Genomic DNA, 25,856 nt, shown 5'->3' on the forward strand with positions numbered 1-25,856 from the left:
GTGCCTAAGGTTATGGGGTCAAGGTTGTGAGGCCTAAGGTTGTGAGGCCTAAGGTTGTGAGGCCTAAGGTTGTGAGGCCTAAGGTTGTGGGGCCTAAGGTTTTGGGGTCAAGGTTGTGAGGCCTAAGGTTGTGAGGCCTAAGGTTGTGGGGCCTAAGGGTGTTGTGCCTAAGGGTGTTGTGCCTAAGGTTGTGGTGCCTAAGGTTGTGAGGTCAAGGTTGTGAAGCCAAGGTTGTGAGGCCTAAGGTTGTGAGGCCTAAGGTTGTGAGGCCTAAGGTTGTGAGGCCTAAGGTTGTGAGCCCTAAGGTTGTGAGGCCTAAGGTTGTGAGGCCTAGGGTTGTGAGGCCTAGGGTTGTGGGGTCTAAGGCTGTGGGGCCTAAGGCTGTGAGGCCTAAGGTTGTGAGCCCTAAGGTTGTGAGCCCTAAGGTTGTGAGGCCTAAGGTTGTGAGGCCTAAGGTTGTGAGGCCTAAGGTTGTAGGGCATTCACTCACTGCTCTAGAATGTAGTGAAATACTGGTACATTTGAGAGGGTGCCACTAAATGAATGTCTAAACTTAGTTTTCTTTAGCCTATGTCATAATTACTCACATAGAATGAATCATAAAATTGTTCTCTACAGTATTATAACGTTCATATATTTGTACTGGACTGTGTTGGGGAAATAAGAGCGTTAGTTTGCTGTGACCGTTGATATTTTAGACTGCGCTGCTCTTGGTTGTAGCTTTTCCATATTTGTGCTCGATTCGTTCTTATGTAGCAACATTTTAAAGTATTTTTTTACATTGGATAAAAGTAGAGATTCAGAGCTAGAAAATGTAATATTATACACTACAGTTGAGGAACAATGGGAAAGTAATTCTGCTTTGAATCAATCAATCATTAAATCAATCAAATGTATTTATGAAGCCCTTCTTACATCAGCCGATGTTACAAAGTGCTGTACAGAAACCCAGCCTAAAACCCCAAACAGCAAGCAATGCATATATAGGAGCACTGTGGCTAGGAAAAACTAGAAAGGCCAGAACCTAGGAAGAAACCTAGAGAGGAACCATGCTCTGAGGGGTGGCCAGTCCTCTTCTGGCTGTGCCGGGTGGAGATTATAACAGAACATGGCCAAGATGTTCAAACGTTCATAGAAGACCAGCAGGGTCAGATAATAATAATCACAGAGGTTGTAGAGGGTGCAACAGGTCAGCGCCCCAGGTGAAAATGTCAGTTGGCTTTTCATAGGTGATCATTCAGAGTTATGGTCAGCAGGTGCGATAGAGAGAGAGTCCAAAACAGCAGGTCCGGGACAGGGTGGCACATCCAGTGAACAGGTCAGGGCTCCATAGCTGCAGGCAGAACAGTTGAAACTGGAGCAGCAGCATGACCAGTTGGACTGGGGACAGCAAGGAGTCGTCAGGCCAGGTAGTCCTGAGGTATGGTCCTAGGGCTCAGGTCATCCAAGAGAAGAGAGAGAGAGAAAGAGAGAGATAATTAGAGGGAGCATAATTAAATTCACACAGGACACCAGATAAGACATGAGAAATACTCCAGATATAACAGACTGACCCTAGCCCACCGACAGATTATCTATTGCAGCATAAATACTGGAGGCTGAGACAGGAGGGGTCGGGAGATACTGTGGCCCTGTCCGACGATACCCCCGGAAAGGGCCAAACAGGCAGGATATATTGTAACCGCACCCACTTTGCTAAGGCACAGCCCCCACACCTCTAGAGGGATGTCGTTAAACCACCGACCTACTACCCTGAGACAATGCCGAGTATAGCCCACGAAGACCTCTCCCACGGCACGAACCCTGCATCAACACAGACAGGAAGATCACGTAAATGACTCAACCCACTCAAGAGACGCACCTATCCTAGGGATGGCATAGAAGAGCACCAGTAAACCAGTGACTCAGCCCCCGTAATAGGGTTAGAGGCAGAGAATCCCAGTGGAGAGAGGGGATCCGGCCTGAGAGAGCAATGGTGGTTCGTTGCTCCAGTGCCTTTCCGTTCACCTTCACACCCCTGGGCCAGACTACACTCAATCATAGGACCTACTGAAGAAATGAGTCTTCAATAAATACTTAAGGGATAGTTGGCCTACTTGGCCAAAAGCCAGAGAAAATGCAGAGCGCCAAATTCAAATAAATTACTTTAAAAATCAAACTTTCATGAAATCACACGTAAGATACCAAATTAAAGCTACACGTGTTGTGAATCAAGCCAACATGCCAGATTTCAAATAGGCTTTTCGGCGAAAGCAAACGATGCTATTATATGAGGATAGCACCTCCGTAAACAAGGAGGGAGAAGCATAGTTCAACCCTGCAGGCGCGACACAAAATGCAGAAATAAAAATATAAATCATGCCTTACCTTTGATGAGCTTCTTCTGTTGGCACTCCAATATGGGTTTCCTCTGGGTTTCACCTGCTACATAGGTTCTGTTATACACACAGACATGATTCAAACAGTTTTAGAAACTTCATAGTGTTTTCTGTCCAAATCTACTAATAATATGCATATCTTATCTTCTGGGGATGAGTAGCAGGCAGTTGAATTTGGGCATGAATTTCATCCGGACATGAAAATATTGCCACCTGTCACCAAGGAGTTAAAGGTCGAGACAGAGTCTGCATCTCTCACATGGATAGGCAGACCATTCCATAAAAATTGAGCTCTATAGGAGAAAGCCCTGCCTCCAGCTGTTTGCTTAGAAATTATAGGGACAGTAAGGATGAATGTGGTGACCGATGGTATCAAAAGCAACACTAAGGTCTAGGAGTACAAGGACAGATGCAGTGCCTTGGTCTGACACCATTCAAATGTAATTTACCACCTTCACGAGTTCAGTCTCAGTGCTGTGATGGGGTCTAAAACCAAACTGAAGTGTTTTGTATACATTGTTTGGCTTCAGGAAGGCAGTGAGTTGCTGCGCAACAGCTTTTTAAAAATTTTCCGAGAGGAATGGGAGATTCGATATAGGCCGATAGTTTTGTATATTTTCTGTGTCAAGGTTTGGCTTTTTCAAGAGAGGCTTTATTACTGCCTATTTGAGTAAGTTTGGTGCACATTTGGTGGATAGGGAGCCATTTATCATGTCCAACATAGGAGGGCCAAGTACAGGAAGCAGCTCTTTCAGTAGTTTAGTTGGAATTGGGTTCAGTATGCAGTATGAAGGTTTAGAGGCCATTACTATTTTCATCAATGTGTCAAGAGATAATTTGCTTTCTAATGATCATGATCTTGATAAACTTGTAACCTCACTTTTGAGAAAATGGCCCTTGAATGTTTTGGTACCTACTGAAGAGCTCTTCTTTGTCTACACTCATTCATTATCGTTTAAGCTTTAACCCCACCCATCTCTTTAAGGATTCACGTATAAGGCCACATACTAAACAACCAAAGATTTCAAGACTAAAGGCTGGCTTAACCTCTAGCGTCGAGCAATCCCGTATCCGGGAGCGCAATTATAGCCTCAAGCTCATTACCACAACGCAACGTTTCCTATTCATGAAAATCGCAAATGAAATGAGCAGGCAAAATTTTCACAAAAACAAGAAAAGCATTCATTTAAAATCATTTACCTTTGAAGAACTTCAGATGTTTTCAATGAGGAGACTCTCAGTTAGATAGCAAATGTTCCGTTTTTCCAAAAATATTATTTGTGTAGGAGAAATCGCTCCGTTTTGTTCATCACATTTGGATAAGAAAAAAAACAGAAAATTCAGTCATTACAACGGCTAACTTTTTTCCAAATTAACTCCATAATATCGACAGAAACATGGCAAACGTCGTTTAGAATCAATCCTCAAGGTGTTTTTCACATATCTATTCGATGATAAGTCACTCGTGGCAGTTTGGTTTCTCCTCTGTTCAAAATGGAAACATGCACGCACCTGGAGATTACGCAATAGTTTCGACGGAGGACACCGAGCGGACACCTGGTAAATGTAGTCTCTTATGGTCAATTTTCCAATGATATGCCTACAAATACGTCACAATGCTGGAAACACCTTGGGGAAAAGACAAAGTGTAGGCTCATTTCTTGCGCATTCACAGCCATATAAGGAGACATTGGAACACAGCGCCTCAAAAATCTGGCTCACTTCCTGTATGAAATTTCATCTTGGTTTCGCCTGTAGTATTAGTTCTCTGGCACTCACAGACAATATCTTTGCAGTTTTGGAAACGTCAGAGTGTTTTCTTTCCAAAGCTGTCAATTATATGCATAGTCGAGCATCTTTTCGTGACAAAATATCTTGTTTAAAACGGGAACGTTTTTCATCCAAAAATGAAATACTGCCCCCAGAGGTTCAAGAGGTTAATGACTGTTCCAAAGGTGCATGTTCATTAATTGTTTATGGTTCATTGAACAAGCATGGGAAACCGTGTTTAAACCCTTTACAATGAAGATCTGTGAAGTTATTTGGATTTTTATGAATTGTCTTTGAAAGACAGGGTACTGAAAAAGGGACTTTTCTTTTCTTGCTGAGTTTCTTGCTGTATATCAATTTTGTTTTGAATCGCACAGATTTCATTTACAAAAAGCCAATGTGGTCACACATGAACCTGCAGCCAATAGCTAGCTTGTCAGTTGGCGTTCGAAGTTAGCGCCGTCTTGCCCACGGAGCAGTGTCAGAGTTCTATTGAGCATTGACCACTTTTTGACCATGGCCGTAATGACACTCTGTTCACTCTAATCATGCTAAATTATCTTAACAAATCGTTTAACTTTTTGAACTGTAGAGACATAGGGGTTGGAGAGTTGTTTTTCTGAGGCAATTCACTGCTGAATGAATACAAACATTGAATTAAATAATACTTTCAGGTTGTTAGACCAGCAGGTCAAACATCTCTAGTGTCCTGAAGAAGGTGAAGACCCAACACATTGTAATGCAGTGTGCAGATCAAACTGAGCTACTAAATAACGAGTGTCTTATGAGTTGTGCAGTCGTGGCCAAAAGATTTGAGAATAACACAAATATTAATTTTCAAAAATGTCTGCTGCCTCAGTCTGTATGATGGCAATTTGCATTTAAACTCCAGAATGTTATGAAGAATGATCAGATGAATTTCAAAGTCCCTCTTTGCCATGCAAATGAACTGAATCGCCAAAAAACATTTCCACTGCATTTCAGCCCCGCCACAAAAGGACCAGTTGACATCATGTCAGTGATTCTCTCATTAAAAACATGGTTACCTGCAAGAAATCACGCGCCGTCATCATTGCTTTGCGTAAAAAACGCATCACAGGCAAGGATATTGCTGCCAGTAAGATTGCACCTAAATCAACCATTTATCGGATCATAAAAAACTTCAAAGGGGGGAATTTGAGAATGACACAAATATTAATTTTCACAAAGTCTGCTTCCTCAGTTTTTATGATGGCAATTTGCATATTCTCCAGAATGTTATCAAGAGTGATCAGATGAATTGCAATTAATTGCACAGTCCCTCTTTGCCAAAACATTTCCACTGCATTTCAGCCCTGCCAAAAAAGGACCAGCTGACATCATGTCAGTGTTTCTCTTGTTAACACACATGTGCGTGTTGACGAGGACAAGGCTGGAGATCACTCTGTCATGCTGATTCAGTTTGAATAACAGACTGGAAGCTTCAAAAGGAGGGTGGTGCTTGGAATCTTTGTTCTTCCTCTGTCAACCATGGTTACCTGCAGGGAAACTTGTGCCATAATCATTGCTTTGCACAAAAAGGGCTTCACAGGCAAGGATATTGCTGCCAGTATGATATCACCTAAATCAACCATTTATCGGATCATCAAGAACTTCAAGGAGAGCAGTTCAATTGTTGTGAAGAAGGCTTCAGGCCGCCCAAGAAAGTCCAGCAAGCGCCAGGACCGTCTCCTAAAGTTGATTCAGCTGTGGGATTGGGGCACCACCAGTACAGAGCCTGCTCAGGAATGGCAGCAGGCAGGTGTGAGTGCATCTGCACGCACAGTGAGGCGAAGACTTTTGGAGGATGGTCTGGTGTCAAGAAGGGCAGCAAAGAAACCACTTCTCTCCAGGAAAAACATCAGTGACAGACTGATATTCTGCAAAAGGTACAGCGATTGGACTGATGAGGACTGGGGTAAAGTCATTGTCTCTGATCAATCCCCTTTCCGATTGTTTGGGGCATCAGGAAAAAAGCTTGTCCGAAGAAGACAAGGTGAGCGCTACCATCAGTCCTGTGTCATGCCAACAGTAAAGCATCCTGAGACCATTCATGTGTGGGGTTGCTTCTCAGCCAAGGGAGTGGGCTCACTCACAATTTTGCCTCCGAACACAGCCATGAATAAAGAATGGTACCAACACATCCTCTGAGAGCAACTTCTCCCAACCATCCAGGAACAGTTTGGTGACAAACAATGCCTTTTCCAGCATGATGGAGCACCTTGCCATAAGGCGAAAGTGATAACTAAGTGGCTCGGGGAACAAAACATCGATATTGTAGGTCCATGGCCAGGAAACTCCCCAGACCATAATCCCATTGAGAAGTTGTGGTCAATCCTCAAGAGGCGGGTGGACAAACATGAACCCACAAATTTTGACAAACTCCAAGCATTGATTATACAAGAATGGGCTGCCATCAGTCAGGATGTGGCCCAGAAGGTAATTGACAGCATGCCAGGGCGGATTGCAGATGTCTTCAAAAAGAAGGGTCAACACTGCAAATATTGACTCTTTGCATCAACTTCATGTAATTGTCAATAAATGCCTTTGACACTTATGAAATGTTTGTAATTATACTTCAGTAGTACTTCATAATAACATCTGACAAAAATATCAAGACACTGAATCAGCAAACTTTGTGGAAATTAATATTTGTGTCATTCTCAAAACTTTTGGCCATGACTGCAATGTGTGTCTGGGCATGATTGTTCTTTTCTATTTAGTCATGTGTCATTCACCTGTCAACCCAATGGATACGGCTTGTCAGGAAGTTGACATGACAGATCTGAGACCAGAACTGAGAACTGATTGACTCCACCGGTCAGTGATTGGTCATGGCAGGGTTCTACTGCTCTGTTATTGGTCACAGGTCTGTGTTTGGTTGGGGTGGGTTTAAAACGGTGAGATTTTATTTCATCTGTCTGATGGGCAATGTCACAGAATGTCAGGAACACTCAGCGTCATCCGGCTGGCCATTACACAAGATGACACAAAACCAGAGGAGAGACACACAAACTGAGGCAAGGACATCACTTCCTGTTGGCCAGATGAACAGACAGACAGACAGACAGGCAGACAGACAGACATACAGACTGGGTCACTGGGGATCATGAGGTCACTGGGGGTTAGTGAGGTCAGTGGGGGTTAGTGTGGTCAGTGGGGGTTAGTGTGGTCACTGGGGGTTAGTGTGGTCACTGGAGGTTAGTGAGGTCACTGGGGGTTAGTGTGGTCACTGGGGGTTAGTGTGGTCACTGGAGGTTAGTGAGGTCACTGGGGGTTAGTGTGGTCACTGGGGTTTGTGTGGTCACTGGGGGTTAGTGAGGTCACTGGGGGTTTGTGTGGTCACTGGGGGTTAGTGTGGTCACTGGGGGTTGGTGTGGTCACTGGGGGTTTGTGTGGTCACTGGAGGTTAGTGAGGTGACTGGGGGTTTGTGTGGTCACTGGGGGTTAGTGTGGTCACTGGGGCTTTGTGTGGTCACTGGGGGTTTGTGTGGTCACTGGGGGTTAGTGAGGTCACTGGGGGTTAGTGTGGTCACTGGGGGTTAGTGTGGTCACTGGGGGTTTGTGTGGTCACTGGGGGTTTGTGTGGTCACTGGGGGTTGGTGTGGTCACTGGGGGTTAGTGTGGTCACTGGGGGTTAGTGTGGTCACTGGGGGTTCGTGTGGTCACTGGGGGTTGGTGAGTGCAATTACTTCACTGCACACACACACACACACACACACACACACACACACACACAAAGCTGTCCTACTATCTTGGTCTGAGTTGATTCCTTATTATAACAACATCAAGTAACAGCTGTATGTTTCTCTCCTCAGGAACCTGGGAAAGTCAGGACTTAGAGTGTCGTGTTTGGGACTGGGTAAGAACACTCACCTTTTACAATCCATCACTCAACAAGCAACTCACAGACTCACGTCAGAATAATAGACGTTCATACATGTTTCTCAAACTTCAAGTTTTGATGTTGTTGCAAACGTCAAATTTCAAAGTGTTTAAGGATACGTTCAGGTGTTAACTCTGCGTTGTTGAGGTTAACTCTGCGTTGTTAAGGTTAACTCTGCGTTGTTAAGGTTAACTCTGCGTTGTTGAGGTTAACTCTGCGTTGTTAAGGTTAACTCTGCGTTGTTAAGGTTAACTCTGCGTTGTTAAGGTTAACTCTGCGTTGTTAAGGTTAACTCTGCGTTGTTGAGGTTAACTCTGCGTTGTTAAGGTTAACTCTGCGTTGTTAAGGTTAACTCTGCGTTGTTAAGGTTAACTCTGCGTTGTTAAGGTTAACTCTGCGTTGTTAAGGTTAACTCTGCGTTGTTGAGGTTAACTCTGCGTTGTTGAGGTTAACTCTGCGTTGTTAAGGTTAACTCTGCGTTGTTGAGGTTAACTCTGCGTTGTTGAGGTTAACTCTGCGTTGTTGAGGTTAACTCTGCGTTGTTAAGGTTAACTCTGCGTTGTTAAGGTTAACTCTGCGTTGTTAAGGTTAACTCTGCGTTGTTAAGGTTAACTCTGCGTTGTTAAGGTTAACTCTGCGTTGTTAAGGTTAACTCTGCGTTGTTGAGGTTAACTCTGCGTTGTTGAGGTTAACTCTGCGTTGTTAAGGTTAACTCTGCGTTGTTAAGGTTAACTCTGCGTTGTTGAGGTTAACTCTGCGTTGTTGAGGTTAACTCTGCGTTGTTGAGGTTAACTCTGCGTTGTTAAGGTTAACTCTGCGTTGTTTAACTCTGGTTAACTCTGCGTTGTTAAGGTTAACTCTGCGTTTAAGTTAACTCTGGTTAACTCTGCGTTGTTAAGGTTAACTCTGCGTTGTTAAGGTTAACTCTGCGTTGTTGAGGTTAACTCTGCGTTGTTGAGGTTAACTCTGCGTTGTTGAGGTTAACTCTGCGTTGTTAAGGTTAACTCTGCGTTGTTAAGGTTAACTCTGCGTTGTTAAGGTTAACTCTGCGTTGTTGAGGTTAACTCTGCGTTGTTGAGGTTAACTCTGCGTTGTTGAGGTTAACTCTGCGTTGTTGAGGTTAACTCTGCGTTGTTGAGGTTAACTCTGCGTTGTTAAGGTTAACTCTGCGTTGTTGAGGATAACTCTGCGTTGTTAAGGTTAACTCTGCGTTGTTAAGGTTAACTCTGCGTTGTTGAGGTTAACTCTGCGTTGTTGAGGTTAACTCTGCGTTGTTAAGGTTAACTCTGCGTTGTTAAGGTTAACTCTGCGTTGTTAAGGTTAACTCTGCGTTGTTAAGGTTAACTCTGCGTTGTTAAGGTTAACTCTGCGTTGTTAAGGTTAACTCTGCGTTGTTAAGGTTAACTCTGCGTTGTTAAGGTTAACTCTGCGTTGTTAAGGTTAACTCTGCGTTGTTAAGGTACAGGTTAAAAGGTTTGGCCGAAAACCCAACATATCAAAAAACTACTTTCTATTGTGGATTCAAACTTGCAACTTTCCGCGTCGACTCCCGATGGCCTCAGACACACGGATGGCGGTTGAATACTGACTTGTATCACAGGTGATCCGTGACTGCACTGAGTAGGATTTGTACTTTGGCACAAATCTAGGATCAGTTTACCTTCCACAAATTATACTTTTAGCCACAACGGGGAGAATATAAAGCTTACATCAGTGTCCAAGTGGATCTTCATCATTACACCTTGTTGGCCCATCGAAGAGGTCGAAGAGGTGGAAGAGCAAGGGGTGCAGGAGTCAGGGGCAGAACATTCCAGCATTGTGTGTGTGTGTGTGTGTGTGTGTGTGTGTGTGTGTGTGTGTGTGTGTGTGTGTGTGTGTGTGTGTGTGTGTGTGTGTGTGTGTGTGTGTGTGTGTGTGTGTGTGTGTGTGTGTGTGTGTGTGTGAATCACAACCTCCCACACACACAGTTATAAAACACAAACTCCCACTCTCTCTACCTCCATCTCTCTCTCTCTGCGCTTACACCCACTTGCTTTGAGGGGTTATAAACACATACACAGAACCACACACTCAGACAGAAATACACACACAGAACTGCACACACACTAACAGACACTCAAATGCTGAGCTCCCCCAGGGGTCAATGGGCTTTCCTCTCTCAGCAGATGGAGAGCTTTTGTCTCAGCCATTAATAGCTTTATTTGCTGTAAATTGGATAGGGAGGGAGGGTGTGAGTGTGACTGTGTGTGAGATTGATATTAAAGAGAATGTGACTGTGTGTGAGATTGATATTAAAGAGTGTGACTGTGTGTGAGATTGATTGTAAAGAGTATGACTGTGTGTGAGATTGATATTAAAGAGTGTGACTGTGTGTGAGATTGATTTTAAAGAGTATGACTGTGTGTGAGATTGATATTAAAGAGTGTGACTGTGTGTGAGATTGATATTAAAGAGTGTGACTGTGTGTGAGATTGATATTAAAGAGCATGACTGTGTGTGAGATTGATTGTAAAGAGTATGACTGTGTGTGAGATTGATATTAAAGAGTATGACTGTGTGTGAGATTGATATTAAAGAGTATGACTGTGTGTGAGATTGATATTAAAGAGTGTGACTGTGTGTGAGATTGATTGTAAAGAGTGTGACTGTGTGTGAGATTGATTGTAAAGAGTATGACTGTGTGTGAGATTGATTGTAAAGAGTATGACTGTGTGTGAGATTGATTGTAAAGAGTATGACTGTGTGTTTATTTTATGTTGCGTTACAGACTGTGGTTAAAACCCAGCTGTTGTTTAATTGTAACTCTGCGTGACCTGACCTGTTATTAGGGTGATGAGGCAACCTGTTCACTAATGCTCAGTGGCAGGAGGACTCCAAGAAACACACACACACACACACACACACACACACACACACACACACACACACACACACACACACACACACACACACACACACACACACACACACACACACACACACACACACACACAAGGACACTGACACACACAGAGGACTCTCTCTCCACTCACACAGACACACTAACACACAGAGGACTCTCTCTCACACACACACACACACACTAACACACAGAGGACTCTCTCTCTCACACACAGACACACTAACACACAGAGGACTCTCTCACACACACACACACACACACACACACACACACACACACACACACACACACACACACACACACACACACACACACACACACACACACACACACACACACACACACACAGAGGACTCTCTCTCTCACACACACACACACAGTGTATGTCATGCAAACCCAGCCCAGGGCACAGGGGCATAATGGCACAGTGGGAAGTGTGTGTCTGTGTGTGTGTGGCACAGTCGGAGCCTGCCAAGTGGAATGAGACTGACCTTATCTTTGCAACGACAGACCATCTGATCAGTCTGACTCAGACACCCATCCCCTCCTTACTCCCACTCCAAGTAACCTCCTCCTGTCAGACCAGCCACCCCTGATAAACTCTACCTCCACACTGATTAGGATCCCTCTCCTCATCTCTCTCTCTCAATCTCACACACAGTCTCTCTCTCTCTCTCTCTCTCAGTCTCTCTCTCAATCTCTCACTCTCATACTCTTACTCAATCTCTCTCACTCTCACTCTCTCAATCTCTCTCTCTCTCTCAATCTCACACACAGTCATCTCAATCTCACACAGTCATCACTCTTTACAATCAATCTCACACACAGTCATGCTCTTTAATATCAATCTCACACACAGTCACACTCTTTAATATCAATCTCACACACAGTCACACTCTTTAATATCAATCTCACACACAGTCATACTCTTTAAAATCAATCTCACACACAGTCACACTCTTTAATATCAATCTCACACACAGTCATACTCTTTACAATCAATCTCACACACAGTCACACTCTTTAATATCAATCTCACACACAGTCACACTCTTTAATATCAATCTCACACACAGTCACACTCTTTAATATCAATCTCACACACAGTCACACTCTTTAATATCAATCTCACACACAGTCACACTCTTTAATATCAATCTCACACACAGTCACACTCTTTAATATCAATCTCACACACAGTCACACTCTTTAATATCAATCTCACACACAGTCATGCTCTTTAATATCAATCTCACACACAGTCATGCTCTTTAATATCAATCTCACACACAGTCATACTCTTTACAATCAATCTCACACGCAGTCATACTCTTTAATATCAATCTCACACACAGTCACACTCTTTAATATCAATCTCACACACAGTCACACTCTTTAATATCACACTCACACACAGTCATGCTCTTTAATATCAATCTCACACACAGTCATGCTCTTTACAATCAATCTCACACACAGTCATACTCTTTACAATCAATCTCACACGCAGTCATACTCTTTAATATCAATCTCACACACAGTCACACTCTTTAATATCAATCTCACACACAGTTTTGATTAGATTTATAATTTATTGCTCTCACATGCTCATTTTTTGTCCTTTAAGAACCAATGATACCTTTGTAACATTTCTGGCAATGCTGAAATCTTTTCTGCCGAATCTAGGAGTTGTAAACACCATCAGTTTCTCCGCAACAACACATCTGTTTGCACCGTGCTGCCAGTCATGAGAAGTGAATGGAACGAACCTAGACTACTGTATTTAGCTAGCTTTATGATGGTGTTTAAGCTGAGGTTAATCAATAAATACAAACCTAGACTACTGTATTTAGCTAGCTTTATGGTGGTGTTTAAGCTGAGGTTAATCAATAAATACAAACCTAGACTACTGTATTTAGCTAGCTTTATGGTGGTGTTTAAGCTGAGGTTAATCAATAAATACAAACCTAGACTACTGTAACGTCGTTCTTCGTTTGTCAAAAGAGAGTCGGACCGAAATGCAGCGTGGTGGTTACTCATGACTTTAATGAAAACGTGACACATGAAATAACTATACAAATACAAAACAACAAACGGAACGTGAAACCTAATTACATATAATGAAACCTATTACAGCCTATCTGGTGAAACTACACAGAGACAGGAACAATCACCCACGAAATACAAAGTGAAACCCCGGCTACCTAAATACGGTTCCCCATCAGAGACAACAAGAATCACCTGACTCTGATTGAGAACCGCCTCAGGCAGCCAAGCCTAACTAGACACACCTCTAATCAACCACAATCCCAATGCCTACAAAAACCCCAATAAGACAACACAATAAACCCATGTCACACCCTGGTCTGAACAAATAATTAAGGAAAACACAAAATACTATGACCAAGGCGTGACAACTACTGTATTTAGCTAGCTTTATGGTGGTGTTCAAGCTGAGGTTAATCAATAAACGCATGCAGATATTTTGATTAGCTAGGTAGCTAACTAGCTAACCTTACCTAGCTAATGTTAGCTTGCTTGTACAAATTGCAGCAGCTAGCCTCTGTAGCTAGCTAACACCAGTCATCAGAAAGCTATGTAGCTAAAGAACAGGCAAATAAAGGTAGCTCGCCAATAAAAGCACTATTTTTTTTTTTAATTAGCTAGATAGTTAGCTACCTGGCTACTTAACTAACATAACTTTATACCAGTCAGATGAGAGCTAATGTTGAGTAACTATCTAATCAACAACCAGGCTACCTAACTATATTTGACCAAGTAATGTTTTTCATAGAAGGTTGAAGTCATCATGTGTAAACTGCTGATCTAGAGACTTTTGTGTATTTGAGCACAAACATGCACAAATAAGATAGCGGACATTCTTGGCTGCTATGATATCTAGTTAACGTTAACTAGCTAGATAACGTTAACTAGCTAGATAACGTTAACTAGCTAGATAACGTTAACTAGCTAGATAACGTTAACTAGCTAGATAACGTTAACTAGCTAGATAACGTTAACTAGCTAGATAACGTTAACTAGCTAGATAACGTTAACTAGCTAGATAACGTTAACTAGCTAGATAACGTTAACTAGCTAGATAACGTTAACTAGCTAGATAACGTTAGCCAACATAAAAATGCAACGTTAGCTAATGTGTATGGCCTGTTCATTTCACCGCAATACATTTTTTGTTTTAATTGCACAAAATATAGCTAGTACTTTAAGTTTAAAACCACCAAACTGCCACGCTGCTCACATTCATTTGCACGGCACGGACCAAACTAAGGTAAGACGAGGTAGCTATATTTCAGACAGGAAAAAACATTGCAGTTAGCTACGCTACAACCACAGCAAGAGAAATATACAAACAAAATAGTTTTTGAACGAACACTTCAAGACTGTCCATTTAAATGGTCTGTTGACATCAGTGTTTTAAGAACGGAGTTGGTAGTGTAATGGTTAGAGGTACCGCCTGTGTTACTGACTACTGTGGGTTTGCCTCCCGGAGAATACATTTCAACAGTTATTTTTTTCACTGTTGACATTGAGACTGGTGTTTTGCGTGTGTTCATTTTCTGTTATTTTAATTTGACAAAAACATGTGCTTTTCTTTCAAAGTGACCCCAAACCTTTGCACGGTAGTGTACATTTTATATTTTGTGATAACTCACCATTGTTTACAGGTATTGTAGTACTAAGCCTTCAGTAAACTTTAAGGTACATTTTCAGGTAAATAGTTCATGGGTACATGTTGATTATTTGTGTGTTTTCCAGGAGCTCGATTGTACTCCATATTAGCTTAAATGGGTCTCTTGTTTTTCACTTCTCTGGAAAATCAGCTTTTAATATTAAATAAATACTAATAACTACATTACTTTATTGTTCATTTTTACTTCACTTTTATTGCTGTTAATCTGTATTATAATGTTGTATAATAATGTTATTGCTGTTATGCTGTATTATAATGTTGTATAATAATGTTATTGCTGTTATGCTGTATTATAATGTTGTATAATAATGTTATTGCTGTTATGCTGTATTATATATGTTGTATAATAATGTTATTGCTGTTATGCTGTATTATAATGTTGTATAATAATGTTATTGCTGTTATGCTGTATTATAATGTTGTATAATAATGTTATTGCTGTTATGCTGTATTATAATGTTGTATAATAATGTTATTGCTGTTATGCTGTATTATAATGTTGTATAATAATGTTATTGCTGTTATGCTGTATTATAATGTTGTATAATAATGTTATTGCTGTTATGCTGTATTATAATGTTGTATAATAATGTTATTGCTGTTATTATTATAATGTTGTATAATAATCAACTCAAAATCAAATCAAATTTTATTGGTCACATTCACATGGTTGGCAGATGTTAAACGCGAGTGTAGCAAAATGCTTGTGCTTCTCGGTGGAACAGTGCAATAATATCTAACATGTAATCTAACAATTCTCCAACAACTACCTAATACACACAGATCTAAAGGGGTGAATGAGAATATGTACATATAAATATATGGATGAGCGATGGCCGAACGGCATAGGCATAAAATACAGTATATGAGATGTGTGATGTGATATGAGGAATGTAATATGTGTTTTTAAAGTGGCTTTATTTAAAGTGACTAGTGGTCCATTTATTAAAGTGACCAGTGTAGGGGAAATTTCCTGTATTTACCAAATCATGAGACCAAACCACACACACAAGTCAGAGATATCATAAAGTCCATCTTTAATTATTATGAGCTCCATCACAACCCTGTGACTCTCAGATCAATTCAGTGTCTATAAATGAATTCTCTGAGAGTCCCTTAGACATTGCAACTGAGATCCTTTATAGGAAAGACACACATAGCCAGACAGCATTGGTTATAAATTATCGCTCGGCTTTGGTCTCCTAAACTATGGTCTTATCTGGCTCTTGGTACCACTCAGGACCAACACCATTACCCCACCCAATGGCATATGTCAAATACACCCCCTCCTGGACAAAAAAAATATTTAAAAAATAAATATGCCATTTAGCAGACGCTTTTTATCCAAAGCGACTTACAGTCATGTGTGCATACATTCTACGTATGGGTGGTCCCGGGAATCGAACCCACTACCCTGGCGTTACAAGCGCCATGCTCTACCAACTGTGCTACAGAAGGACCACGATCACAGAGAGACAGTGACTGGCACACAGACATTGTTGGTGAAGAAGATGATTAGTTATTCTGCAGAGATAATCCATCCCATCTGGTTTGCGCTTCGTGGGACTATCATTTGTTTTTCAACAGGACAATGACCCAAAATAAACCTCCAGGCTGTGTAAGGGCAATTTGACCAAGGAGAGTGATGGAGTGCTGCATCAGATGACCTGGTCTTCACAATCACTCAACCTCAAACCAATTGAGATGGGATGAGTTGGACCGCAGAGTGAAGGAAAAAACAACCTTGAATGAGTAAATGATATAAGGTGATTAAATAAGATGGTGCTTGGTTCATAACCATCTGTTCTCTCAGTACAGTACACTACAGTCCTTGGTTCATGACCATCTGTTCTCTCTGTACAGTACACTACAGTCCTTGGTTCATGACCATCTGTGCTCTCAGTACAGTACACTCCAGTCCTTGGTTCATGACCATCTGTTCTCTCTGTACAGTACACTACAGTCCTTGGTTCATAACCATCTGTTCTCTCTGTACAGTACACTACTGTCACGGTTCATGAATCCACTGCCTCTCTTTCTCTCTCTCTCTCTCTCTCTCTCTCTCTCTCTCTCTCTCTCTCTCTCTCTCTCTCTCGTTTGTGTGGGCGTGGTTCCCAATCTCGGCCTGATTGTCTGCGCCAGCTGGAACCACTTATCTTCCCTTTATATGTTCTGTAACCAGTGTTTCTTGTTGTCAGATCGTTGTTACTTCCCTGAGGTTGTGTCGTGTGTCTGTGCTCTTCTCTCGCCGCCCTTGTGTGGATTATATGCTGTGCTCCTTCCTACCCATCCGGACACACTCCCCTGGATTTCTCAGCACGCTATCATTGGAAGATGCGCCCTAGTCCCTGGGTCGGATTCCGTCTGAGTACAGTCTGTCTGTCCTGTTGCTGTTGTAACTGTATTCATTAAACCATCGTTGCTTGCATCTTGCATCCGCCTCTGTATTGTCACAGAACGATCTGACCATACCATGGATGCAGCGAGTTCAACGAGTCTGACCGAATTCATTTCCCGCAGTATCACGAGAATGGATCAACAAGAGGAGAACATCTCCAGCACAGATCGGGCAGTACAAGCCCTTGCGACGCAGGTATCCCAGCTGATCCAACAGTTACAACATCTGAGGGGTTCCGCTGCGCCACCTACACCGGCAGTTCAACCCGCCCGCCAGAGCCGGATTCCCAGCTAGAGCCACGGCTACCGACACCAGAGGGTTATTCAGGTGATCCTGACTATTGCAGAGCCTTTCTTACGAGATGTTCCATGCATTTCTCGTTGCAGCCACGGACCTTCAACCGTGAACAGTCTAAGGTAGCATTCATACTCACACTGCTATCAGGCAAAGCGGCTCTTTGGGGAACGGTGTGGGCGAACCAGGACCCATGCTGCACCTCTTTCCAGACACTCTCCGAGGAGATGAGAAGGGTCTTCGATCGGGCCGTGGCGGGTAGGGAGGCGGCCAGACTACTCGCTGACCTTCGCCAAGGAGACCGTTCAGTATCGGAATACTCCATCCAATTCCGCACTCTGGCCGCAGAGTGTCAGTGGAACGAGGAGGCGCAGTGGGACATGTTCCTGCATGGGCTGGAGGACCGGATCCAGAAGGAGATTTATGTTCTGGACCTTCCCAGGAGTTTAAATGGACTAGTGGAACTAGCCTTGAGGGTCGACGCTCGTCTGAGTCGTATTGGCCGCCGAGCATGCCTAACAGACCATATAACGACACGGAGGGCGGGCATGCCAGCGGCGGGAACACGGCCAGTTCAGCCTCCGCTCACAAACCCATGCAGCTGGGAGAGCTCGCCTCTCCCGGGAAGAGGGGAGGCGGAGATCCCAAGGACTCTGTCTCTACTGTGGGAGAGCGGGCCACTTTATCCACTCCTGCCCGGTAAAAGATCAGGCCCGGTAGTAAACATGAGGCTACTATCGGGTGGTGTCACCACAGAGAAGACCTCATCATCTACTCTCCTCCCGGTAAGACTAAGATGGGCCACCCACACGCACGACACCCAAGCCTTACTGGACTCAGGAGCAGAGGGTAATTTCATGGACTTCAAGCTCGCTCACAAACTCCAGATTCCTATCACCTCACTCACGCACAAGATATCCGTCAAACGCTCTCAATGGTCAAGAACTCCCCAACATTTCTCACACCACTGAACCTATCACACTCATCACTTCTGGCAATCACACTGAGACACTATCATTTCTACTCATGGACTCACCCTTGCACCATTAGTTCTCGGCCACCCTTGGCTCACCCAACACAACCCCAGAGTTGACTGGGGTCATAATTCTATATCCATGTGGAGTAACAAGTGTCTTGAGTCCTGTTTAGTGTCTGCCTGTTCGTCTGTGTCTGATTCTGTGTTTCTAGAGGAGGCAGTGGATTTGTCTAACGTGCCCGTTGAATACCTCGACCTGAAGGAGGTGTTCAGTAAGTCCCGTGCTGCTTCTCTTCCTCCGCATCGTCCCTATGACTGTGCAATAGAATTATTGCCAGGTGAGTCTCCGCCTAAAGGCAAGTTATATTCACTCTCTGTTCCTGAGAGGGAGGCTATGGAGAGATACATCTCTGATTCTCTGGCATCTGGATTCATTCGTCCTTCCTCTTCTCCAGCGGGGCGGGGTTCTTCTTTGTGGGAAAGAAGGACGGATCTCTGCGTCCTTGCGTTGATTACCGTGGGTTGAATAACATCACAGTGAAGAATACCTATCCCTTACCGTTGATGTCCTCAGCCTTTGAAAGGTTACAGGGAGCATCCGTGTTCACTAAGTTGGATTTACGTAATGCATATCATTTGGTTCGCATAAGGGGGGACGAATGGAAGACCGCGTTTAACACCCCCAGAGGGCACTTCGAATATTTGGTCATGCCTTTTGGGCTATCCAACTCCCCAGCGGTTTTCCAGGCACTCGTCAATGACGTGCTGAGAGATATGATTGATCAGTTCATATATGTTTACCTGGATGACATACTGATTTTTTCTTCTTCTCTCCAGGAACATGTTCAGCACGTCAGACGAGTGCTTCAGAGGTTGTTGGAGAATGGACTTTTTGTCAAGACGGAGAAATGCATTTTTCATGCACAATCCGTTCCATTCCTAGGTTACATCGTCTCGACTGAAGGTATTCGCATGGATCCTGACAAGGTTAAGGCTGTGGTGGATTGGCCAAGCCCAGATTCCCGTAAGGCCCTACAGAGGTTTCTGGGATTCGCCAATTTCTACCGGCGTTTAGTTCGCAACTTTAGTCAGATAGTCGCTCCTCTTACCGCCTTAACCTCCCCAGAGTGCCGTTCAGGTGGTCCGATACAGCCGAGGCTGCATTCGCCAAACTCAAGAGCCGCTTTGTTTCGGCTCCCATCCTCATAGCTCCCGATCCTCGCGTCAGTTCGTAGTAGAGGTGGACGCTTCAGAGGTGGGGGTAGGTGCGGTACTTTCCCAACGTTCCTCTTCTGACGACAAGATGCACCCTTGTGCGTTCCTTTCCATCGGTTATCACCTGCGGAACGCAACTACGACATTGGCAACAGAGAGTTGTTGGCAGTGAAGTTAGCACTGGAGGAGTGGCGCCATTGGTTAGAGGGTTCGGGGGTACCTTTTATAGTTTGGACCGATCACAAAAATTTGGAATATATCAGAACCGCCAAGCGACTCAACTCCAGACAGGCGCGGTGGGCACTCTTTCGGACGTTTTGACTTCTCTCTCTCGTATCGCCCGGGTTCCAAGAATGTCAAACCCGATTCCCTTTCTCGCATTTTTGACCATTCCGAACGCCCATCCACTCCCGAGTGCATCCTACCCGGGACCCTAGTGGTATCCACACTCACATGGGAGGTTGAATCGAGGGTCAAAACGGCCTTAGAAGGGGTAACGCCTCCGCCCGGTTGCCCGCCTAATCGGTTGTTTGTGCCGGAGGGGTGTCGGTCCGATGTTATTCGGTGGGGCCATTGCTCCAACGTAGCGTGTCATCCAGGAGTCAGCCGCACTAGCTTTTTGGTTAAGCAACGCTTTGGTGGCCACTGATGGCTCGTGACATTCACAGTTTTGTCTTGGCTTGCTCGGTTTGTGCCACTGGGAAGACTTCTAATCGACCCCCAGATGGGTTACTCCAACCGCTGTCGGTCCCTTCGAGACCCTGGTCCCACATCGCGCTAGATTTTGTTACCGGCCTCCCCCTCCCAGGGCAAGACGGTGGTGTTGACCGTGGTGGACCGGTTCTCGAAGGCGGCTCATTTTATTCCCTTGCCTAAATTACCATCTGCCAAGGAGACAGCGGTAGCTGTCGTGGATCACGTCTTTCGCTTACATGGCCTGCCGATGGACGTAGTTTCTGACAGGGGGCCCCAATTTGTGTCCAAGTTTTGGCAAGAGTTTTGTAGGTTACTGGGAGCGAGTGTCAGCCTGTCTTCAGGGTTTCATCCCCAGAGCAACGGTCAAACGGAGAGGGCCAACCAAGATTTGGAGAGAGTGTTGCGATGTTTGGTTTCTAAGAATCCTCTTCCTGGAGCCAACAACTCTCTATGGTTGAGTACGCTCACAATTCGTTGCCAGTGGCAGCTACGGGTCTCTCTCCGTTTGAGTGTAGTTTAGGTTACCAGCCACCTATCTTTCCCAGTACGGAGTCCGAGGTCACTGTTCCTTCCGCTCACGCTTTCATCCAGAGGTGCCGTCACGCATGGAGCAGAGCCCGTGAGACTCTTCTCCGGGTGGGGGCGCGCACCAAGGCTAAGGCCGATCGCCACCGGTCGAAGCCTCCGGTATACGTTGTTGGCCAAAGAGTGTGGCTTTCTACTAAGAACATTCCACTCCGATCCGTTTCGAACAAACTTGCCCCCAAATTTATCGGCCCGTTCAAAGTCACCAGGATCATTAGTCCGGTGGCGGTCCGGCTCAAGCTTCCTCCGGCGTATAGGAGAATTCATCCTACCTTTCATGTGTCTAAAATAAAACCTGTGTTTCAGGCACGCATTAACCCGCCGGTCCCGGTTCCCCCGCCGCCACGACTTGTTGATGGGGAACCCACCTTTTCTGTCAATTGTATTTTGGACTCTAGAAGGAGGGACGCGGATTCCAGTACCTGGTGGACTGGGAGGGTTACGGCCCGGAGGAGAGAAGTTGGGTACCTGCTAGGGACATTCTGGATCACTCCCTTATCGATGATTTCAATCGACAGGTAAATTCACCTGGGAACGCCAAGAGGCGTTCCTAGGGGGGTATTGTCACGGTTCATGAATCCACTGCCTCTCTTTCTCTCTCTCTCTCTCTCTCTCTCTCTCTCTCTCTCTCTCTCTCTCTCTCTCTCTCTCTCTCTCTCTCTCTCTCTCTCTCTCTCTCTCTCTCTCTCTCTCTCTCTCTCTCTCTCTCTCTCTCGTTTGTGGGCGTGGTTCCCAATCTCGGCCTGATTGTCTGCGCCAGCTGGAACCACTTATCTTCCCTTTATATGTTCTGTAACCAGTGTTTCTTGTTGTCAGATCGTTGTTACTTCCCTGAGGTTGTGTCGTGTGTCTGTGCTCTTCTCTCGCCGCCCTTGTGTGGATTATATGCTGTGCTCCTTCCTACCCATCCGGACACACTCCCCTGGATTTCTCAGCACGCTATCATTGGAAGATGCGCCCCTAGTCCCTGGGTCGGATTCCGTCTGAGTACAGTCTGTCTGTCCTGTTGCTGTTGTAACTGTATTCATTAAACCATCGTTGCTTGCATCTTGCATCCGCCTCTGTATTGTCACAACTACAGTCCTTGGTTCATGACCATCTGTTCTCTCTGTACAGTACACTACAGTCCTTGGTTCATGACCATCTGTTCTCTCTGTACAGTACACTACAGTCCTTGGTTCATGACCATCTGTGCTCTCTGTACAGTACACTACAGTCCTTGGTTCATGACCATCTGTGCTCTCAGTACAGTACACTACAGCCCTTGGTTCATGACCATCTGTGCTCTCTGTACAGTACACTACAGTCCTTGGTTCATGACCATCTGTGCTCTCAGTACAGTACACTACAGTCCTTGGTTCATGACCATCTGTGCTCTCTGTACAGTACACTACAGTCCTTGGATCATGACCATCTGTTCTCTCTGTACAGTACACTACAGTCCTTGGTTCATAACCATCTGTTCTCTCTGTACAGTACACTACAGTCCTTGGTTCATAACCATCTGTTCTCTCGGTACAGTACACTACAGTCCTTGGTTCATGACCATCTGTGCTCTCAGTACAGTACACTACAGTCCTTGGTTCATAACCATCTGTTCTCTCTGTACAGTACACTCCAGTCCTTGGTTCATGACCATCTGTGCTCTCAGTACAGTACACTACAGTCCTTGGTTCATGACCATCTGTGCTCTCAGTACAGTACACTCCAGTCCTTGGTTCATGACCATCTGTTCTCTCTGTACAGTACACTACAGTCCTTGGTTCATGACCATCTGTGCTCTCAGTACAGTACACTCCAGTCCTTGGTTCATGACCATCTGTGCTCTCAGTACAGTACACTCCAGTCCTTGGTTCATGACCATCTGTGCTCTCAGTACAGTACACTACAGCCCTTGGTTCATGACCATCTGTGCTCTCTGTACAGTACACTACAGTCCTTGGTTCATGGCCATCTGTGCTCTCAGTACAGTACACTACAGTCCTTGGTTCATGACCATCTGTGCTCTCTGTACAGTACACTACAGTCCTTGGTTCATGGCCATCTGTGCTCTCAGTACAGTACACTACAGTCCTTGGTTCATGACCATCTGTGCTCTCAGTACAGTACACTACAGCCCTTGGTTCATGACCATCTGTGCTCTCAGTACAGTACACTACAGTCCTGAATTCTGCTGATACAGAGCGTTGATAGATTGAAATATTCAATATGAGAAGTCCCACTTGACTTTTTCACTGCTTATAATTAACTGCCCCTGTAAATATACAATTACCAAACGGGTTAGCGCTTCGACCGCCAGTCGATTTACGGTTGTTCTGCGGTCCGGTCGATAAGTTCCTCACTGGCTTTCTCCCTTGCTAATTGGCTAGGAAGGATAAGATAAACTAAGTGTGTGTGTGTGTGTGTGTGTGTGTGTGTGTGTGTGTGTGCGTGCGTGCGTGCGTGCGTGCGTGCGTGCGTGCGTGCGTGCGTGCGTGCGTGGAGGAGGGTTTATCAGGGTTTGAGACAGTCAATGAGACAGGCCATATAGCCATAGTGTAGCTGGGGTGTAGATGGGGAGACCGACTAGAGCAGACTAGTAGTGGAATGTTTCTATTAAAAGGGCACAGAGTGTCATTGTTTTATTTAGCGGGACAGGGCTGAGTTACAGAGCACACAGGTAGAGGTTGGCAGTGGGACAGGACAGGGCTGGGTCACAGAGCACACAGGTAGAGGTTGGCAGTGGGACAGGACAGGGCTGGGTTACAGAGCACACAGGTAGAGGTTGGCAGTGGGACAGGACTGGGCTGGGTTACAGAGCACACAGGCAGAGGTTGGCAGTGGGTCAGGACAGGGCTGGGTTACAGAGCACACAGGTAGAGGTTGGCAGTGGGACAGGGCAGGGCTGGGTTAAAGAGCACACAGGTAGAGGTTGGCAGTGGGACAGGACAGGGCTGGGTTACAGAGCACACAGGTAGAGGTTGGCAGTGGGACAGGGCTGGGTTACAGAGCACACAGGTAGAGGTTGGCAGTGGGACAGGACAGGGCTGGGTTACAGAGCACACAGGTAGAGGTTGGCAGTGGGACAGGACAGGGCTGGGTTACAGAGCACACAGGTAGAGGTTGGCAGTGGGACAGGACAGGGCTGGGTTACAGAGCACACAGGTAGAGGTTGGCAGTGGGACAGGACAGGGCTGGGTTACAGAGCACACAGGTAGAGGTTGGCAGTGGGACAGGACAGGGCTGGGTTACAGAGCACACAGGTAGAGGTTGGCAGTGGGTCAGGACAGGGCTGGGTTACAGAACACACAGGTAGAGGTTGGCAGTGGACAGGACAGGGCTGGGTTACAGAGCACACAGGTAGAGGTTGGCAGTGGGTCAGGACAGGGCTGGGTTACAGAGCACACAGGTAGAGGTTGGCAGTGGGTCAGGACAGGGCTGGGTTACAGAGCACACAGGTAGAGGTTGGCAGTGGGACAGGACAGGGCTGGGTTACAGAGCACACAGGTAAAGGTTGGCAGTGGGACAGGACAGGGCTGGGTTACAGAGCACACAGGTAGAGGTTGGCAGTGGGACATGACAGGGCTGGGTCCTAGAGCACACAGGTAGAGGTTGGCAGTGGGACAGGACAGGGCTGGGTTACAGAGCACACAGGTAGAGGTTGGCAGTGGGACAGGACAGGGCTGGGTCCTAGAGCACACAGGTAGAGGTTGGCAGTGGGACAGGACAGGGCTGGGTTACAGAGCACACAGGTAGAGGTTGGCGGTGGGACAGGACATGGCTGGGTTACAGAGCACACAGGTAAAGGTTGGCAGTGGGACAGGACAGGGCTGGGTTCCAGAGCACACAGGTAGAGGTTGGCAGTGGGACAGGACAGGGCTGGGTTACAGAGCACACAGGTAGAGGTTGGCAGTGGGACAGGACAGGGCTGGGTTACAGAGCACACAGGTAGAGGTTGGCAGTGGGACAGGACAGGGCTGGGTTACAGAGCACACAGGTAGAGGTTGGCAGTGGGACAGGACAGGGCTGGGTTACAGAGCACACAGGTAGAGGTTGGCAGTGGGACAGGACAGGGCTGGGTTACAGAGCACACAGGTAGAGGTTGGCAGTGGGACAGGACAGGGCTGGGTCCTAGAGCACACAGGTAGAGGTTGGCAGTGGGACAGGACAGGGCTGGGTTACAGAGCACACAGGTAGAGGTTGACAGTGGGACAGGACAGGGCTGGGTTACAGAGCACACAGGTAGAGGTTGGCAGTGGGACAGGACAGGGCTGGGTTACAGAGCACACAGGTAGAGGTTGGCAGTGGGTCAGGACAGGGCTGGGTTACAGAGCACACAGGTAGAGGTTGGCAGTGGGACAGGACAGGGCTGGGTTACAGAGCACACAGGTAGAGGTTGGCAGTGGGTCAGGACAGGGCTGGGTTACAGAGCACACAGGTAGAGGTTGGCAGTGGGACAGGACAGGGCTGGGTTACAGAGCACACAGGTAGAGGTTGGCAGTGGGACAGGACAGGGCTGGGTTACAGAGCACACAGGTAGAGGTTGGCAGTGGGTCAGGACAGGGCTGGGTTACAGAGCACACAGGTAGAGGTTGGCAGTGGGACAGGACAGGGCTGGGTTACAGAGCACACAGGCAGAGGTTGGCAGTGGGTCAGGACAGGGCTGGGTTACAGAGCACACAGGTAGAGGTTGGCAGTGGGACAGGACAGGGCTGGGTTACAGAGCACACAGGTTGAGGTTGGCAGTGGGGCAGTGGTGAATGATGGGTGCAGACAGCCTGGAAGACAGCTTACTCATTGCAATCGCCATGGCCCTCGTCTATTCTATTTTACTGTTTTCTTTTTCGATTTGTATTATTTTCTATTCTATTTTAATAGAAAAATACGAGAAGATAATTGTGTGAAAGGAAAATGGCATGATCGCATAATTCCTTCTCTCATTTATGCGCTCTCCTCCTCTCACCTTTTCCCTTCGCTTGTGGACTTCAGTGCACAACGAGTCAGCTGTCTGTGACCAGGCAAAAAAAAAAGTTCAAGCAAAATCTTT

At 45.6% G+C, this 25,856-nt stretch overlaps 1 protein-coding gene across 3 annotated transcripts in view; it reads left to right on the top strand.

The window, feature by feature from the left end:
* Window positions 1-25,856, top strand: part of LOC118380520 (voltage-gated potassium channel subunit beta-1-like) — a 173,999-nt gene that overhangs the window by 93,497 nt on the left and 54,646 nt on the right. For all 3 annotated transcript variants that reach the window (XM_052477324.1, XM_052477325.1, XM_052477326.1), the window contains one exon: window positions 7,985-8,028. In XM_052477324.1, coding sequence (XP_052333284.1) covers window positions 7,985-8,028 — 44 coding nt within the window. The remainder of the gene's footprint in view (window positions 1-7,984; window positions 8,029-25,856) is intronic.

The sequence above is a fragment of the Oncorhynchus keta genome, chromosome 23 (genome assembly GCF_023373465.1).
Source record: "Oncorhynchus keta strain PuntledgeMale-10-30-2019 chromosome 23, Oket_V2, whole genome shotgun sequence".
In the NCBI taxonomy this organism is placed as follows: domain Eukaryota; kingdom Metazoa; phylum Chordata; class Actinopteri; order Salmoniformes; family Salmonidae; genus Oncorhynchus; species Oncorhynchus keta.